At 39.5% G+C, this 14591-nt stretch overlaps 1 protein-coding gene across 2 annotated transcripts in view; it reads right to left on the reverse strand.

The window, feature by feature from the left end:
• rgs7a (regulator of G protein signaling 7a) overlaps positions 1-14591 on the reverse strand; it is a 93618-nt gene that overhangs the window by 30368 nt on the left and 48659 nt on the right. For both annotated transcript variants that reach the window (XM_036592826.1, XM_036592824.1), the window contains exon 3: positions 1769-1865. In XM_036592826.1, the coding sequence (XP_036448719.1) occupies positions 1769-1865 (97 nt within the window). The remainder of the gene's footprint in view (positions 1-1768; positions 1866-14591) is intronic.

Here is a 14591-nt window from a genome sequence, read left to right on the forward strand (position 1 = left end):
CATTAAGGCTGGCATGGAAAGTAAGAGAAAGGGAGACAGAGAGAGAGAGAGAGTGGGAATTTTAATTCTATTAAACGAGTGATCTGATGGACAGGAAAGTGGCTATCTGCTCTTTCTAGGACTCCCAGAATATCTCTCTCCATCTCTTTATCTCTCCTTTCATCTTGCTTTCCTTCCATCTACTTCTAATTCTGCATTTACATTCGATTTTCAGCACTTAAGCAAAGCTTAGCGTAATGCAAGAATATGGATTATGGTGCTGAGTGCAGCTCTCCTTTCCAAAATTACAAGAGTTAAACAGCTCCAGCAGCGTTCAACTCTGCATGCTGTAGCTACATCAATCTGCAGTTTCTAATGTAGAAGTTAACCCTTTAATACAGCTGTTTCTCCCGTTTAATCTGTTTCTCTCTGTTAACCTCGTGTTTCCTTGTTGCTCTTGCATTTGATTGATATGTAAAGACTGTCAACTAGCAAGACTAAAAAAGTATACATTTCCAATTTGTGCCACAAACTACCTTTTTGAACAGGACAGCATGAGCCACAAAATTTTAACACCACAGATTAAACAAAATAGTTATTTGCGCTAACCAATCCAAATTGCTTAATGAACTCGGGCGTTAACTTGGAAAAAATCACAGTGCATTCAACAGTAAGGAAGCCTTGCACATCATTTATACGGTGATGTATGTATGTTTATACAGCAGCACAGTTCAGATTCTATGAACAGATACATTTTACTCAGCGTGAACATGCACATGTCCTAACTCCTCTGGTGGTGAGTTAAAGAGGAGAAACATTCAGTTTGATAGGATAAAGTTTAACCTTAGAAGTCATAGGTATCGCTATAGCCACAGTAAGGTATAACTATTATTACTATTAGAATTATCACATGCACTGTTAGGTATGAAGGTGCTGTGCAGGTACGTTTTTGTTCATCAAGGTTCAAACAATGTAATGTTCCCTCAAAGGTACAACAGTGGTCTTAAGGTCCGGATGTGAACCGTAAACAAGTTTTTACCAGGTGAAAAGTTCATATTTGTACCTTTTCATAACCTAATGCTTTAAAACAGAACAATAAAATAAAAAGCCTGGAGACGAGACGGGGTGTGTGGAGGCAATACAATTACTTAGAAAATATAATTTCAATGCAATATGATACAATTATGTTCCCTGACTAAAGGTACTAAGATGTACCCTTGAGGGGACCACCCCAGTGACAAGAAGGGAACTGCCCCAGTGACAGTTTCATACCTTTATTTCTGAGAGTGTGCCTGTCTATAGTGATACTTGCAACGTGTAACAATTAAATTCTGTGGAAGGTGTAGATTCTAAACTCTCAGTCCACACCATATTTATGTTTCTTAGTAGAAGAGGAAATATTTTATTATGATTTAAATTTGATGAAAAGTTACTGGTATGTAGAGTCTTGTTGTGTGGAAAGAAAAAACATTCATTACATTTTTGTGGTAATTTGTCAGTTTGACATTGAAATAAATGGAAAGAAGTCAGAAAAGTTGACTTGAACCTGCTGATACAGATTGTAAATGTAATGTATTAAGTAACTATGTAATTAATTATGCAATTGCATTTAAATATTATAGTACAGCAAAACAGAAACAATAATTCTACATTCACATTTACAGCATTTAACATTTCTAAGCCTTAATGTGATTTTTTAGGGTGTGTGATGTTCTCGGTGAGAACTACTTGAAGATCCAACATAGGACTGCCTTCTCTATGCTAAAGCACAACCATCCACACGTCTTACCAGAAAAGACACTGGGAATCTTTGAGAGAAAACTCTTCACTGTCCTGATCGGGATCCCAGTCTTCTCGTCCTGCATCCGGGCAATCAGGTCTTCCATCTGCAAGAATGAGAGAGAAACATTAGAGCAACACTTTTATACTCATTTCCTATATCCAGAATACATAATCTGCAGACCCATTTGGTCCTGAGGCACAGTGAACTGACACTTGCTGACATTACAAACATCAAAGAACTTCTGGACACCCACACATCAGTGCCAAAAAACCCAGCCCAATCAAACCATCATTGAATAGCAAAAGAAATTCCATGCTGGACAAGTTTTACAAAATAGCCAGAAGGTTCCGAGCAGTGTAATCACGGACGTAATTGAAGAGTGGAAGATAGTGAGCAGTGTGTGTCCTGTCAGCGCTCTGCCTTTCCCCCAGGACACGCACACACACCGCAAAAAAAAATTCACAGATACATTACACACACACTAGGCTTGTACCATGAATCACTGACAGATTTCACATATCATGATTGCCTACAAAGTTGGCCGATTTATATGTCAGAAAACGTGCTATCAAAGGGCCCATTTAATTGTACCATCCTCTGTTACCCTGTTCTTGTCTTTGTCTATTTTCCCTTCTTTTTCTTCCCCCATATCTCTGCCATCAACAATAACGACTGCTCAAATGCCCAGGGCAAGTAAAATGCAACGTTGGGACAGCAGTATGAATAAATCACTTGCCCTGTTGGGTAAGTTTATGTTGGGGTTGGAGCACATTAAGTTAACAGAACATTGTAACTGGGGTCAAGCGCAATTCACTTGAAAATTAAAACCTCTCAACATGCAGAAAAAGATCAAAACAAACCAATCACATTATTTGTTGACAAATGACAACAGATTGAAGAGGGAAAATTTGGCGAAGAGCGAACACATAGCAGAAACCTTGATCCCTCTGTACTTCAGATGTTCTGCAAAGTTTATAGGGAATATCCTAATAAGGCAACCAAAAGTCTAGAACTACAACTTTTACAAAACAGTCATTCGAGTGTCATGTCTCATTGCATGTATAGTAGCAGAAAAAGGTGCTGGACATGTTCATTCGATGGATGAACAGCAAAACAGATTCCAAAATGACCGAGTTAGTCAGCACATTAGAAGAGAAAAAAAGTGGACTGGAACATAGTAGCCAGTACTGTACCAGCATGGCACAGAAGGTAATATTTTCCAACTTACGCATGCAAATGCTAATGTTAATTTGTCAAGATCCTTCAAAGCATCCATGGCAGCCAAATCTTAAACACTGTGTTTCAATCTGGAATTCTGGCTTTCTGAAGAGCCAAGTCTTAAAAATAACATGAATTGCTGAAAAAAAGGTTATAATATTCACTGAAAACAAGTGAAAGTATGCTGTGAGAATGCACACTTGTTTTAAGAATAAATAACCTTGACTAAATGTATTAGCTTACGTGTGCTCATTTATATCTGAATAATGCTTTAAAAAACAAAGATTTGTTCGGGACAGCAGAAATTTGGTTTGGGAAAGTGAACATTCACCTGTGTCTTGTGTTATAACTCCGCCCAGTAATCAATCAGGTGTTTCTTGTTGGTGTTTCCAGTATATATACCCTTTGTTTTTATCTTGTGTTTGGCATTGTTTGTCGTTTGTTCAGTTGTAGCTTTGGTGTGCTGTTATTTCCTCTTGTGTTCATGAGCTGATTATCATGCTCTTCCTTTCATTTTTCCTGTTTGCTAAGTTTAGTTCTTTAGTTCTGTTTCATTCGTTGCTTTCTTTGTGTTTCGGTCCTTTCATTTTTCTCTTTTTATTTTCTAGGGTTTCTAATATTACGAACTCGCACATGCATCCTGCCTTGTGTTCTGTTCACCCTATGTTACAACAATTTTCTTGTATTTTGTTTTTTCCCTTGAGGTCAATTTATAATTAGATTTATGCATCAAAAACAGTAACATTTTATTTTTACACAACCGTTTTCCAATTTTTAATCCTTTAGAATTCAATAGTCTGTTATAGCTACTGTGCTTTTAATACTGACATATGTAAATGATCTTTGTTCTGATTGGCTGCCTTTTTCAAAAAGCAGTCCAGGCTGAAACACTTTTTATACCTTCATCATTAATGGGCAGAGCTAATCCGCTGTAGACTGAACAGGTGTATATGCTGGTGTATATGTATATGTAAATGCATTATTTTCTGTCACATCGTGAAAAGACCGAATTCAAATCGGGCTACTTTTGCAGCTTAGTTACCACATATGTATTGGACTGGGAGGTGGACGATAAGCTTTGAAACTTTAACATTGTTTACGTGTTACATCAATCTCTTGCACATAAGTAATAACAATTAACACAATTTAACATATATATTTAATAAACAAGTGATATACATTAAACCTTATCTAAACCTTGTCATCAGGCATTCCGGAATGATGCCTCAAGAACTACAAAACAATTAATATAGCATTTCAGCACCATTTTAGAAAAAGGTGTAAAACAGAACATCAGCATTATTGTGGGGTGGACTGGGCTGATTATCCAATTGTACAGTTTCTGCCTGCAATTGAAACAACTGAAAACGCTCACACAGACATACACAGCTCTCCTAAGTCACTTGCTGAGCTGATGGTTAAACATGTTAGTGCTAATTGAGGCCAATGAGAGCTCTCTGCATTCCTCTCTCTGGCAGTGTGGTAATGGACCTCTCATTAAACTTGCCAGACAGAGAAAGAGAATGAGAGACGGGAAAAGGGAACAGAAAGAGAGAGAAAGAAATCGAGGTGGGGGTAGGGCGCTAACTGAGGATATTTCACCAATGCAGCAGAAATGGGGTGCAAAACTGCTAAGCATCAGTCCAAACCTGACGACTAAAACTGGCCAAAACAGATATGGCATCCAAATATTGTGCATCATCAAACCAATCAAATCATGAATCATAACTGAATCGAATTGCGAGGTCAGAGCTCTGTACCCCTAAGCAGAATCCTATAGGAAATCTTTACGATTTTGAGGTCTGCTGTGTGAATCTGTGAGTGTATGCACGCACCTGTGTTCCCAATTACCTGCATCTTTCTGACCTTTAACAGGTAATCACAACTTATATCAATCAAACTGCCACTTAATCAATCCAGCACTCTCTGAGCTCAAAACTAGCATGGTCAGGTAAATCACCACTTCTCCGGAGCTGAGCTGACCTTTACCACTTAGTCGCAACTCCAGCGGGTTCCTTCCCCATCTGTAGCCGGTACAAGGAGTACAGTAGGACCATTTGTCAGAAATAGTGCCTCTTCTCATGCATGTCATGGAAGACCCATGTTAAAAGTCTACAGACTTCATCAGTCTGTCTTTAGAGACAGGTGCTCCATTCTCACCTGTTTGCTGCATTTACTCACTTTTTTTCAACGTGCAGTCCAAAAAGCAGTTATTTCTGCCTCTTCATCTGCCTCCTGTAATAATATATGCCCAATGTGAAACTGTATTTATTTTTTATACAAAGAACATGACTAAACAAAGCTTGTAGATTCATATTTTGTTTGGTACAAATGATCAAATTACTCTTTTAAATAATCAAACACATTAGTAAGAAAACTCAAAAATAAGTAAGCGTTGCGATCTGAATTCCATTCTGAACGTGTTCGCACACTCGCTCAGAACTTACTACAGTGCATCCAACAATAAAGGCAGTATGGGGCTTCTTTTATAAAGTGCACACAGAATGCTGGAATTTTCTGTGGCCCAACTACTTTTTTTGAATGAAAAACATGGACTTTACCAAAGTCTCTGAATGTGTTGCTATTGAGATGTTAGGTTCGATAGGGTTAAGGCAGGGGGCGGCAACCCAAATATTAAGAAGAGCCATTCTGTCCTTTCAACAAAAATCAAACCACCTTGGGAGCCACAAAAATTTAGGTCCATTTTAACATCTTGGCCATAAATATGTCTCAGTATGTGCTGATGTACTAGTATAGGCTAAAAAATATAATATAAACGAAAACACAGACTTACTTTGCTCTGCTTTAAGCTTTAGCTCAGCTATAGCTGCTTTTCTCGCATCTCCGGCAGGAAACAAAAGTAGAATAGGTTCTTGTAAAATGTCTCTCAATGGTCGTTTTTTTTACGAGGCTGAAGTCGCTTCTCATTCGTCAGCTTATTAATTGGAATTTTCCTGTTCCATCTTAAATGTCGCCTGAAGCACCAGAATGTAACTGCTGCATCATTGGAACGGGAAAATTCGAACAAGAAGCTGGCGAATGAGAAGTTAGCAAGTTAGTGTGTTAGACAGTTTCTTGGTGCAGATTAAATGTATCAGAAAACCAGCTGAGTGCTTATAAATACAAATAAGTCCATTCGTCTCTAAATTATCAATGTTCGTCTTAAATCTCTCTCTTTGCCTTTTCGGTAGCTACTAGCTAGGTGAGATTGTTTTCTGTGTTGCTATGGTGACCAGCAGTCTGCACGCCAACCTTCAGGGTTAAAGGGTGAATTAGCAGTTTTACATTAACTCCAGCATTTAAGAACATTTATTGTTAAAACTGCAGAAGAAGAGCTTTATTTTACTGCAGAGGATTATTTTATTTTATCTGAAAAAATTCTGCTGTGGAGCCGCAGCAGGGCAGTAAAAGAGCCACATGTGGCTCTGGAGCTGCGTGTTCCTGACTCCTGGGTTAAGGAGTTACACTCAGCAATGTTGGATGGTGACAAGTGACCAATGAAAGCTGCCTTGACTTCTTCAAGAGGAAGTTTTTTATTGAAATGTGTTGTTCTAGATCTCTAAGATCACACATGAATTCTCAGCTACGCCATTCCAATCACACTTGAGAGGACTGAAGCGCTGAAATATGCCTTGTCAGATACGTCCAAAATGATGACAAAAACAAAATTTTGCAAGACATTATTAAAAACAAGTGTTTAGTTACAAAACTCATTGACGTCTAAACAACTAAGATATGACAAACAAATTTGGACGGTAGATAAAACTACACATTCTAGACTTGGGAAGCTCCCTCATTCAGAGTGGTAGCTTCTTTCTTTAACCGCTTCACAGGCCGGTCATCTAATATTTCTGAATTGATGTTTTAGGTTGTATTGCTTCTTGTGTGTCAATGTTTCAATCATAAGACTTATTATCCAGTTATTACAAAGAATTATCCCACAGCTTCAACAAAACAGACACAGTCGATTGTGATCCAAGGCACAATTAAAACACAGATTCTTCTTTGTGACTATGGGAACTTTGTATTTGGTGGGAGAGCTTCAATGAGGTCAGAGTGAGATAGGTGGTGCATTGGTCAGAAATAGAGACGGCTGTCTGTTCTGTCTTCATAACACCTCAGTAGAACAGGACACAACTGATTAGGACACACATACACTGGAAAAAGACGACATGGCACAGACGACACAATATAACAGTGAGCCTGAATCGGCCCCTTTATGAATGGGAATGTACTGCAGTCACCACTGTTGCTTTAATATTGTTACCTGTTTTGTGTTTTATTGAAATCAGGATTAAACGAAATCATCCAAAGTTTTTCTCTCTAAAATGTAAAGGTACTTGTGGCTAGAGATAATATATTTAGAATATGTAGATGGTGTATTAAGGAAGCACCAATTTAAAAAACATCACTGATTAATATTTGCAATAAATAAATGTGGCAATGTGTTGGCAATGCGCATGATGCAAATGCATGGTTTGTTATTGCTTGGTCTTTTTTAAAAGGTTAATTAATTGGTAGATTACACAGTTTCTAATATACAAGACATTGACAGCCCTAGTTTCAACCCCCCGCTAATTATGAACTTGAATCGTTACAATGTGCTCTGCTGCATATAACAGATTTTGAATGACTGGCCAATTGAATACAACTGCTAACACTGCGAATACAGACTAGAAGCAGGGGGTGGAACTGTTAGTAATCATGCCAATTAGATCATGCTAACTGGTTCTGACGACCTGTCATTCACCGTTAACCGCATTAGCAATTTCTAAAGCATTCCTTTGTACCACGAAAAGTACACTGAGAATGTCTCACAGGAGTATGTGACAGCCTCCACTTACATGACCAAGACAGTATGCTGCGCTATTTCACAAGAGCCTACCTCAACGGCAAGAACGTTCTGAACAAAGATCGATTTTTGTCTGGTCACCATGGACCCAACCTGCTCCTCCAACGGCCTCTCCAAGAGAATACATGCAAACCATGGCAGCTATTCAGGAGTAAGTTGGAGTGCAGAGGTCCGGGCAAAAAAGCTTCTCTGGACACATGCCTGGTCTGCAACACCGCAGTGGATACTGTCAGACATGAAATTGACTTATAATTACGGCCCAATCGATACTTCATTTAGCATTATTGGCTAGAGTTTTGTAGCTCTGACTCTCAAAAAAAGATACACTTCACAGTTAGGCATTCATTTGTAGTTTTTTTTACCCACTGTTATTTTTCCCTTTGACGTTTTCACACAGCATCATTGTCTGTGTGTGCATGTGTGTCCAGCTTTGCCATGTGAAGTGAAAAACACTTAGGGCTAATCAAGGCACATTTCAGTGCTCATCAGGTTCGGCGTGTGGGTTCAGGACATACACTTAAATTAAACCGTAGAGTAAACCCACATAATAAATTCACAGAGAACAGAAAGAATGTGTCTGCTTCAATTACTGTTTCTCATACAGGTGTCAAAATGGATTCGCAAAGACGGCTGAGGATCGTTTATAATGTGCCAAAAAACTTAATCAGCTGATGATGAGCTGAACAGAAACATGCCCATCACTTCTAAATATTCCGCAGCGTGGGCAGGAGCATTTACGGTGACATTTCTGCAAAAAATCTAATTAAACGTGATCTTCCAAAGCCTCCCTTATTCTAAATGTAGCTGATCAGTGAAAAAAAATCTATAAAAAAGGACAAGTGTAAAGGACAAAAGGTGGCTGCCACCACTGTTTTAATCTATGTCTGTACTTTTGTCCATCTTTATAGATAACAGCATGTCAGAGAGTGTCAGAAACCACACAAGCTAGTCTATTTGCGATTACTTAACAACTAAATGCATTTTGACGCTCTAAAAATTAAAGCCATAAACCTGAAAATGCCCATATCTACTGTGAGGACAATCATGAAGAACTTTAAAACAACTGGAGCTACAGTGAACCTGCCTGAAAGAGGACGCACATTTATTTTACCCCCAGACACAGCGGGAAGGACGGTTAGAGAGGGATCTGCAGAAGATGGTCACGTTCTTGGTTTACTACTTCATAACTACAATTAGACACCGCCTTCATGTCACCACAAACAAAAGCACACAAAGTTCCCTAGAGACTACTGGAACTCTGACAGGTACCAGGTTCTATGGTTCTATGAAACAAAAACAGATCTTCCAGCCAGAGGTGTGGACTCGAATCATATGACTTGGACTCGAGTCTGACTCGAGTCACAAATTTGATGACTTGAGACTCGACTCGAAAAAATCGAGAACTTTGACTTGAACACCAATAACTTGAACTTCAACTTTAAGACTCGAAAAGACTCGAGAAATTGGAAGAAACATGGAGAGAGTCTGACTGCAGACGGCTACACAGTCTCATCGAAGGGATTTGTTTCCTACTGTAAACTGAATGAACAGCAGCGTTGTCAGATGTCTGTCACTGTGCTTATTCCCGGCTTCTTTTATTTAAGAAGATAAGCAGTGTTTAGAGTTCAACTTCGCCTCCATAAACTGGAAACAAGCAAAGCATCCACAGCAACAATGCACCCTCATCAGCACTTAAACTCTTACTGGAGAAACGGTGAACGGACCATTTTCCTCATGGTAGCAAAACAAAAGAACAGAAGAGACACAGCTCTCTCTATCTGACCGGTTTTAACAGCTTCTGCAGGTAAAACAAGCCTGACAATCACCACAAGGCTGAAGTTGACTTCTTCTTCGCCAGCTTCATATTGTAATATGTCGTTCCACTTTAAATTGTGCAGCAGCGAGGCGCTGGGACGTAACTGCTGCGCCATGTAAGGTGAAACAGAAAATTCGGCTCAGGAGCTGCTGGCGAAAAAAGTCAACATCAGCACTGAATATTTACTATCATTTTGCTGTCTTTTCTGTCAACTTTGTTCAGCTCGGTTGTTTTGGTTTACGATGTTGTTCAAATTCGATTCAAACGCCGTTGTTTATTTTAGTCCTATGCGCCCAATGTATAGAAACTTTCTGAAGGGTTCTATAGAGCTCCAAAAAGGGTTCTCCTAGTGTTACAAGCTTGACATCGTAACAGTAGAAGAAGCCTTTGGGAGCAATATAGAATCCTTTTCAAAAAGGTTCTATATAAACCCATCCACGGCGCATTCTTAAGAACCCTTTCATGATGCAAAAAGCACTTTAACCGTGCAAAGGATTCTTTGAGTGTTTTTAGAACTATTTTCTAACCCTTGAAGAACCAACCTTTTCAGGAGCTTGGTTATCTGTGTACCATGGATTTTGATGGAAGGATAAAAAACGATTTATGAAAGATTAATATACAGCCATACACTGCTGATATGGTGTTGTTAAAAGGCTGTAATACTGTTACCTTCATTCGATGTTATGGCCTTAAATTGGCTGAACAATGCATACTGACTTGTTTAGCACTCAAAGATTAGGACTATTGACTTGGGACTCAGGACTTGAATCGAGACTTGACTATCTTGACTTGGGACTTGACTCGGGACTTGAGTGTCAAGACTTGAGACTTACTTGTTACTTGCAACTTAGTGACTTGTTCCCATGTCTGCTTCCAGCTAACACTCAAAGTGAGCGAGGCGTAAAAAACAAGGATGGTCATGTAGAAAAGAACTTTATCCTAACTATTAGGTATGGTGGAAGATTTGGGGCTTTTTTCCTCCACAGGCCCTGGGGACCTTGTTAGGATACATGGACTCAAGATTTTAAATGAAAATCTGCCAAAACTGCTAGCTAAAACTGATCAGTGGCTGAATCTTCCAGAAGGACATTGATCCCAAACATATATTCAAACCCACACAAAAATGGTACAAAGCTTTTGACATGGCCATTCCTGTCCCCTGGCCTAAACTACATTGAAAAACTGCAGGGTAAGCTAAAAAGAGTCCAAAAGAGCAAACCTAGGACCTTGGAGCATCTGGACGGATTCTGTATTGAGGAGTGGTCCTAGGTTCCTTGTTGAGTTTTCTCCAACTCATTAAACATTAAAAGAAATGACTTATTGCTGTTATGCTGGCAAAGGGACGCTAGGCTAAGAGCAAGGGTGGCAAAAGTTTTCTTGTTGTTTTCTTGTATTGTTCTGATAAGAGGTTTTGGGTCTCATATTTTCAGTGTGCGACTGAGCTAATTAACCACAAAAACATTTTTTATGATCTTCTTTATCCATCTTTAACAAGGGAGGCAATAATAACGGAGCTGACTTTACACTTATGCCTAAAGGATATAGCATTTTGTCGATAAACAGGCGAATATTAAAGTTCCACGGATTTATTGCTGTTGGTAATTGGTCAATAGTATTGGATATCAGAATGTTTAGGTCCTTAAAATCGGTTTCTGTGACAAAACTGTCATATCTGCCGGGCCCTACTTATGCCCCTCATGTGTCTGGCTCCACAGCTGATTACTAGGCCTGCTGTTACTGATATGAAACACACTGGCGTGTGTTAATGACTATCAGCATTGGGGGAGGCTGAACAAATTACTAGTCCCCCGTAGACAAGGTTATAGTAGAACCATGCTACTGCTGTGTCCTTGCTCTAGTCTGCGTACCTTCTCTCTCTCTCTCTCTCTCTCTCTCTCTCTCTCTCTCTCTCTCTCTTTTTCTCATGCACACTCTATATCTCTCCCCCTTTTCTCAAGGCTGACATGATGTATTTATGTCGTCATCCTGCTGGTTGCCGTGGTAACAGGGAGCAAAAGAGAGAGAGAGAGAGAAAGAGAGAGAGAGGAAGAAAAAAGAGAGAGAGAGAGAAACTGAGAGATACAGTTTTTGCCTGTTTTGGACTTCAAACTAAAAGAGAGAGGAAGAGAATTCCCTCTGAACGTTCATGCACAGAAATACACGGCAGCCACACAGCGGGGGTTACATAACCATAACACATTAAAAAGTGTTTGTCCTTCAGTGGCCTGCCTCACTCTGAGAACCCACACTCTCACCACCTTTCACTCACACACTCAGACACACACACACACACACATATACAGCACTGTACAAAAATCAGAGACCACCCCTAATTTATTTCATTTCCAGTGAAACAGCCATTACGTGCAAGATATTCATTTTTCTGGAGATATCTCTGAGAAGATTAACAACAAGATAATCCGCATTTCCGCAAGTAGAGTTTAAAAATGATTAATGCTACAGAGAAAATGGGACTCCTAATAACAGTTACCCGACCATCAGACCACCAAAACCATCCCCATCAGATAAACAGCAATTAAAGCTTTCATCTTTGAGAGAGAGAGGAGAAAATCAAGCTGCTTCAGATCTGAAAACATCCACAGGTGTTTCTGTCCATCCTTCCACTGTGAGAAGACGACTCAGCGCTGTGGGTCTGAAAGGATGTGTAGCTGTCAAGAAGACCTCACTGAGAAAAGGAGACAAATACATCAAACAAAGAAGCTGAACAATGGACTGACCAGCCCAGAGTCCAGCATCACTGAAAGTTTTTGGGATTACTTGGATTGCGATAAGTAGAAAATGCAAAATGAACATTTAAGCGGAGAAATTTGGAGATGTGGGAAAATGTCCCTGCAGCTTCCCTTAAGGAAACGAAAGCCCCCAAAAAGAATGGAAGCTGAAATCAGGGCCAAGGTGGGCATTATTAAATAGTAAAAATGAGAAATTCTAATTAGTTGATGAGGCTTTTTGTTTTCTGTGGTTTTGCTAAAAAAATACTAACTTGTATTTAATGAATAATTCAATGACTGATTAAATGAAGGGTGGTCTTGGTCTTTTGCACACTACTGTATATACACTTCTACAGCACATAAATGCACTTGGCCATTCATTCACACCTCTGCATTTAATTCTCCATCTGTTTTAGGGAGCAGACCAGAATACACGTATGAAATATTCATGACGCCACTACGTATAATTGAATATTCAATTTGGTACAGTGTGTAATTGAATATTCAGCATGAGAGACAGAGTGCTGTTCTGATATTCAGAGAATCAGAGCACATGGTTCTGTGCTCCAAATGAAAGACATGATATGCAGAGAGAGAAGAGAAAGGGTCACGCAAACAAACACACACACACACACACAAACGTGTGCGCACACACACACACACAGGGATGACAGATGGATAGTGTTTTCCACATGGCTGGAGGTGCCGATACACTCAGAGCAGACAGCAAGGCTTTGAAGTGCTTTATGTACCTCTTCACATACACACACACACACACACACACACACACACACACACACACACACACACACAGCCAGGAGGGTAATGAGAAGTCGGTGTTAAACTTGACCTGGGGCTCTGCTAAAAACAGATGTGTGTTTTGCTTTCAACACAACACATCATTTAATCATCAGCCAATAACAGCGTGCTCGAGTGAAAACACAAGCAGATCACCTACACGCACCATGCGACAATGTACAACCCCCCACTCCCCACCTCCCCACTCACACAAGCACAGAAAAAAAACAGAGCCTGTTCTTTTCACACTACAATCTTTGCAGTGCTTCTGGATTAGGGCTCCCACTAATGACTATTTTTCTATCAATCAATCTATCGATTTTCCTCCAAAAACCTAACGGACCATTTCAGTTCTGTTTATTTTGGCAACAACAAACTTATTGAAATGTAGTGTGCTGCACTATGTCTAACTGTTTCTTTTCTCTAGGCATCAATATAGGCCTTTGTTTTCAAACAATACCTGAGCTCAGGAGTAGCTTTTACTCTAACCTAATTGTACTAGCAAAGATAATTTCTCTGAATAGACAACAAAGCACTTTTGTAAGTCGCTCTGGATAAGAGTGTCTGCTAAATGCTGTAAATGTAAAACAAACTGTATGTCAGCACAAAACAAAAATGTAAACATATTAAAGTGCAACACTGTGGTTTTAAACTCCAGCATCATAAACATGAACAAACAGAGGGCTTGTTATTTACATCAGTAGTGCAGCTCCAAAAGAAATCCAGGTTTCTTTGTATTTATGGCATTCCCTAGAAGAAGGGAAAGTTTGCTTAAAATAATGGCAGAAATAAAATAATTAGTTAAGGTACATATCCCATCAAGAGCAATGTGCACAAAAACACACACACACACACACACACACAAACACACACACAAACACAGGCACTAGAGTAAGCCCAGACTGTGGCACGTACTCAACGGAAATTCTAAGGAAGCAGGCAGATGACATTATGGCTTTGATAATGAGTGAATTCAGCAGCTACAAGGAAAACAGATTTCAAAAAGTTCTCCCTGTTAATGGTAATTTAATAAACATGAAAAAAATCACTCACAGTGGTTTTGCCTTTTCTGGCTGTCCACCACCCAGAATAGCAACTGTGGCCCAATCCCATTTCATCTTTTTACCCCTACCCCTTGTTTTCAAGTGTCACCCTAACCCTTTGGAACTGAGTTACAAGGGGTAGAGGTTGAAATCTTGCTCTATGAAATGGGACCCTCAAATTAAAAAAACAAAACAAAACATTGCTTCATTAACAGGCTACTAGTGGTGCTCTGTAGGCAACCTGGCCAGTCTGCAGTGATAGCAGAGAAGGGAAAAGTTCTGGGCTTTTGTTACATTTAGGGCATCATATGCTTTCAAAGAGGGGGTATAAGACAATTATTTGTCATCGCCCACCGCTAATTCTTTGATATTG

The sequence above is a fragment of the Colossoma macropomum genome, unplaced genomic scaffold (genome assembly GCF_904425465.1).
Source record: "Colossoma macropomum unplaced genomic scaffold, Colossoma_macropomum, whole genome shotgun sequence".
Classification (NCBI taxonomy): Eukaryota; Metazoa; Chordata; class Actinopteri; order Characiformes; family Serrasalmidae; genus Colossoma; species Colossoma macropomum.